We start from the raw sequence: 5,643 nt of genomic DNA, 5'->3' as shown, positions 1-5,643 counted from the left end.
GGTTCGGCTATGGGAGGAAGAAGGAAGGTAGGTTTTCTCACTCACTTCCTCTCTCTCTCTCTCTCTCTCTCTCTCTCTCTCTCGGTGTCGGGATCGGGCTCGACGGGAGGAGGCGAGTTCGCCTGGGTGAGGTCGGAGGAGGTGTCGGTTTGCTGGAGTGGAATTCGGAGAAGCAGCCGTGGCTTGGAGTCGAGAGAGGAAGCAGAGAGCGGAGAGCGACGGGACAACAAGGTAGCGAATGGAATCACGATGGCTTCGTTCAGTCGGCTTTTAAAGGTGTCGAAGAGCAGCGATCGAGGCCGGTTCTACGCTCAAATCGCGGGATGCGACTCAAACAGCGCCGAATCGACAGGATTTCTTGCGGGATTTGTGGACTGAGACGCGCGGGATTTGCTGGATTCGACGGATACGAGGTTAATCTGATTTCCATTTTTGTTCTTTTTCACATAGGTCAACATAGAGAACGATCATCGGGATGGAAACTCTAACATGAACTTTACTTTGCTATGAGCTAACTGCACTCACTATTATTTGTTGGGATGTTTTTTTCATTCAACAAGGGTGTCTCTTAAAGGGGAACCAATTGTGCATTCCAAATACTTCTCTGACGACAGATAATTAAATAATGCCATAGTAGTGGTTTCACGACTCATATCAAGACCATACAACTAGTGAAATCTAGGTTATTCTAGCCAAAATTACGAAGGGGTGACGATCAATTTATAGAAAAATGCATTGTTTGCCAACAGTTTAAAGGGGTCGATCAGAATTGAAGGCTATACTCGCCTCTTCCCATACCCAATTCAATATAGGATGATCTTAGTATTGGTTTTATGTGGTGCACTTCATGAACAAAATGAAATTTGGATTTGATCGTGGTAGTCATTGAATTTTTCTTGAAGGCGGTCCATTTTTTAGCTTCGAAGAAAACATTTGACTGAATTTAACCAAACTATTCCTCAAGAAGATTGTGTGCCTACATGACATTCCTTGTTGCCTGACTTTGGATCGTGCTGTAAAGTTAATAAATTATTTTTGGAGGGAGCTTTATAAATGACTCTAAACCTACCTATGTCTTAGCTCGATTTGGAGGTAGTAAATTGCACGTTGGGAAATATGATACATTGCTTGGCTATCCATAAATTATAGCCAACGGATATTATGAGCGGCATGGTATGTTTTTCCGAGTTTTCTTTACGTCATGTTACCTGCAGAACTCAACTTCAGATTCATTCTGTCAGGCTATCCATCTTTTCTGTTTCTTGTAGATATTAACATGGATAATTATCTTTTTCTGTAGTGCAGCGGGTTTTTTGCCTCATGTGTCATGCTAACGGTTTCTTTTTTGTTTATTCTTCGTGTCCGTCAGCTATCCGAAGATTTGACTATGGTGGCTCAACTCAAGGAATTTTTTTGTGCCTATCAGAACGCTTTAGATTCAAATTCTACATTTGATCTGAGAATGGGGCAAATCGAATCTTACATGGCATTGAACCGACCTCTTCTAGAGAAATATTCCACTTGCTTGGAAATAAACACTAACTTGACTGATCTAATACAAGCCCAACCATTTCTGGCGCCTGATTTGGCAACCCTTTGCTTTGATGAAGTGGCATCTGTCCGTTTACCTCATCCCATGGTTCAATCCTATGATCCATTTACTCAAGTTGGTTTTCATCAGGCTCATGGACTTGGTATTGATCGTTTAGATGAAATAAGTGGGAATGCTATGTACATTGAGCTTTTTCAAGATCATTCAGAGGAGCAGGTTATCCTTAATACATCAACCCTTTCTGGACGGACAATGGAAAGTGATCGGTTGCCTACTCATCATGAGGAAGTTAAAACGATTCCAGTCATTAGGCAGGGGTTGACTTTGAAAAGTCCTACAATGTTTGATGCTTACATGAAAGTTCAGCAGTGCGATGATTTTTGTGATTTTGACAAGGTCAATCTTAAATTTGCGCATGAGTTTGATGTAGTTACCAATTCCACAACAGAGAGCAGAAATCTAGACTTTTCTGTTGAATCTGGGCTTCACAAAGTAATGGGGCAAAATTGCTTAATGGGTTGGAACAACAGTGCATGGGTGGAAATGCTATCAATAGAGGGGGTAGGGAGCGAACTAATTACTAGTTTTAAAGCAGAAGTGCCTGAAATAATTGTATACTCGGTTGAAGAACCTTGTGTCGTGGATGAAAACAGAACAGAATATTTAGCACAGATCTCAATGGTTGAGCTAGCTAGTGTTTCAGACGACAAGGAATTGGATTCATGTGAATGCTGTAAATCTCGCTGTAGTTCATCTGGAAGATGCAGCGAGTCTTGTTTAACACAATGCAAAACTGAAGATGTGTCTAATTCTGAAGATTCTGGTTTGGTTGGTCATAAAATGCCCTCATTAATTCCAGACTCTGAAGGTACAAGCTATTGCACTACTTGTCCGGAAAGGAGCTCTGTTCATATGGCACTAAAAAATGAAGATCATGAGAACATTGTATGCGGATCTTGGAGAAGTTGCTTAGATGAATCACATGGTAGCAACAGACAAGTGAAAAATAGAGACCCTCACAGACCAAGGCCCCGGGACAGGCAGTTGATTCAAGATCGCATTAGAGAGCTCAGGGAGTTGATCCCTAATGCATCAAAGGTGATTATGAGTAATAAAAAGAAAATTTTAACTTTTTGTTACCGACCTCCCGCATGTTCTAAAGGCATGGTTTGTGTAATACAGTGCAGCATTGATGCGCTTCTGGAGCAGACAGTAAAGCACATGATTTTCCTTCAAAGTGTTCCTACCCATGCTGATAAGCTGAGCCAATCTACAAGGTCAAAGGTACTGCCTTATCTTTGTGCAGATTGTTTTTAAATATGATAATATTATAGTCAACCATTGTTTTTGGATTATCAACTACTGAAATACTTATTTTACTCTTTGCAAGAAAGATATTTGTAGGAATTGCAGCAAAGCATCATAAGAGTTACTTTATTTTGTAATCAAGTTTTTGAACTTGTCAGCTAATGTTTTTGATCCGAATGTGCCATGTAAATTGAAAATGACATTTTTAGGTTAACATCTTCGTCTAGTTGAACTGAAATTCTTTTGCTGATTGCTGGAATTACAGTTTGATGTATTTGTCCATATCGTTAGGTTGATACACATTTAAAAATTATGCAGGTTGGAGAGAAGGATTTGAACTTCCATGGGACCCAGGTGACCGAAAATGGGGCAAGTTGGGCATGTAAGGTGGGAACTACATGGAAGCCATTTCCTCTGGTTGTTGAGAATCTTGACCAGCCAGATCAAATGCTTGTAGAGGTAATAATGTTTACAGATTTATTAAATTGGATATATGCCTCTTTTATTTATATATTGACAAACCTGCAAATGGATTCATAGATGCAATGTAGGAACCATGGGCTCTTCCTAGATATAGCGCAGGCAATTAAACGTCTTGGACTGACCATACTGAGGGGCATTTTGGAAAGCCGGTTAGAGCAACTCTGGGCGCATTTCATCATCGAGGTTAGTAAAATATTGGATAATTATATTTTTTGTTGTCTTGGTGAGATATAACATTTGGTATTCGAGTAATAATAAACAGATTCCTAAAGGCTTCCAGCGCATGGATATAGTATGGCCGTTGATGCAGTTGCTGCAGCTCAACTTTTAATTGCATATTGGTGTTAAAACACCACTAAATCCTAGCTTTATTTGTAACTCTATGTTAATAGAGTTTGTGTTCGGATTATAAGCCAAACTAGTAATAATTATTTGGCCAAGAATGTATGAATTGTGTAAAAATGGTCGTTTGTATGTAGGTGTAGTTTTTAACACCTTCATTTGTATGGATGGATCATGTGTTGTAATATCTAAATTATCGTGTGATATAATATCTAAATTATCATGTGAAATATTCAATTCATATGAGAATGATCTGTAGCAGATACGTAGCTTTTGTTGCTACATAGATGATTCAGACTGGGGCAGCTGCAAGGCCTGATGTGGGCTCTGAAAATTCGCACCTTGGTCTCTGCACAGATACCTTTTTTTTGTTCTTCGGGTCGTTGAAGAGATTTTTAACGAGTATGTTCTAAGGCAAATTTTAAAAAGGCAGACTAATTTTAACTAAGACACTATCCAAATATTTCGTCCTCATTTTGCGAGGACTTTATGATGAGTTCTTGTTTCCTATAGGCGCAAGCCTCTATAGTTAATTATCCCTCCTGATAATGAAAGAACTTTCGATTAAGGCTAGTCGTCAAAATAAATGTGGTATTTGGCATATAGTAGCATCATGATTTAGGGGTGAGAATTTAATATTTAAAATTAAAAAATTCACCATTTTATACTTAAAGTGGATGGTGGTGGGAGTGATGATGAGCCCGATCAAGATCACATGATTTCGTCGTTTCGGGCCATTGTGGTCCCTGGTTTACTTAGTCAGAGGATGAGTCAACCCAACTTGACAGGAGGAATCTTTTCGGCAGTCATATGTTGCTTCATCCAAGGGTACTTATAAACATGAGGTAGATATTTGTCTAAGAGGATACGCTTGAATTCACTTTAACTAATAGAGGGTTTTGTGTCTTATCGATTATATTTTGTTGATTCATTATTCAATGATTTGATGCCATCGGGGAACATATGTGCTCTGGCAATGACCATAATTTAATAGTGTCATTTGGTGACAAAACCACCCGGCCAAAGGGTCATGGTCATAATTGTTTACATGTTGTGCATTTGGCGGCAAAACAATCGGTGTGGTGCTATTTGGTGGCGGAACCACCAGTTAAAGGATCGATGCCACATCCTTACTGATAAGGATATATTGAGAATGAATCATATTAATATTCTTGACTAGACATTAACTCTTTGTGAGCTAAAGTAATTTTCAGATTTGTACATCTCGACAAATTGTTGCAGAAGGTGGATGAATATTTTTGTTTTAAGAATTTGATAATTAATTTTAATTTTAAATATCTTGGTCTTAGGTGATTATTTTAGTTTTTTAAATTTTTATGGGCATTTGAGAGACATTATAATTGTTTGTGATCTCATCATGTTGAGATTTTCTATCAACACGACTATCAACGGAGTTTTAATGGGTTGTTATATTTTGGTTGATTGAACCTTGTCAATTCTTTCTACTTGTCGACAGAGGATCGTGTTCGAATCAAATTTAATTATAAATAAAAAAGAAAGACATTTAAAGCTCTTTCTTTTTGAATTCTTGATAGTTGTTGAGTTTTTCTTTTATATGTGATGCGGACTAGAATATACGCAGCGGTAGAGTAAAAATATAGCGTCTTAACAATATACGTATATCCAGCACACCAACAGATAATTAAGTTAGAGAAACACCAGAAACTTTTTTACGTGGAAAACCCGAAAAGGGAAAAACCACGGGGCCTGGCCCAGATAAGAAATTTCCACTATATCTGGATTGGTTACAACGTTTGATTCGCTCCTTCACTTGGAGATGCTAGAATTACAGTAAGTTAATAACAAACAAAAATCTGATGATGATTAATGGATCGACCAAAATAAGGCAGTGGTTGGGAAAAGCTCCAGCAACGGTTAGTAGAAAAACTCAAGTGATGGTTGGTAGGAAGACTGGCAGTGGTTGGCAAGAAAACCCG

The 5,643-nt window shown here is 38.5% G+C and overlaps 1 protein-coding gene across 4 annotated transcripts in view; it reads left to right on the top strand.

Moving 5' to 3' along the window:
- The window catches only part of LOC110115619, an 18,675-nt gene extending 14,749 nt beyond the window's left edge, over window positions 1–3,926 (top strand). For all 4 annotated transcript variants that reach the window (XM_020848895.2, XM_020848894.2, XM_020848896.2 and 1 more), the window contains exons 8-12: window positions 1,370–2,650; window positions 2,735–2,836; window positions 3,179–3,319; window positions 3,401–3,526; window positions 3,606–3,926. In XM_020848895.2, the coding sequence (XP_020704554.1) occupies window positions 1,370–2,650; window positions 2,735–2,836; window positions 3,179–3,319; window positions 3,401–3,526; window positions 3,606–3,674 (1,719 nt within the window). In that variant the 3' untranslated portion in view covers window positions 3,675–3,926. The remainder of the gene's footprint in view (window positions 1–1,369; window positions 2,651–2,734; window positions 2,837–3,178; window positions 3,320–3,400; window positions 3,527–3,605) is intronic.
- Window positions 3,927–5,643: the final 1,717 nt, after the last annotated feature.

The sequence above is a fragment of the Dendrobium catenatum genome, unplaced genomic scaffold (genome assembly GCF_001605985.2).
Source record: "Dendrobium catenatum unplaced genomic scaffold, ASM160598v2 fragScaff_scaffold_264, whole genome shotgun sequence".
NCBI classification, from domain to species: Eukaryota; Viridiplantae; Streptophyta; class Magnoliopsida; order Asparagales; family Orchidaceae; genus Dendrobium; species Dendrobium catenatum.
This window is presented reverse-complemented; position numbering and strand designations above follow the sequence as displayed.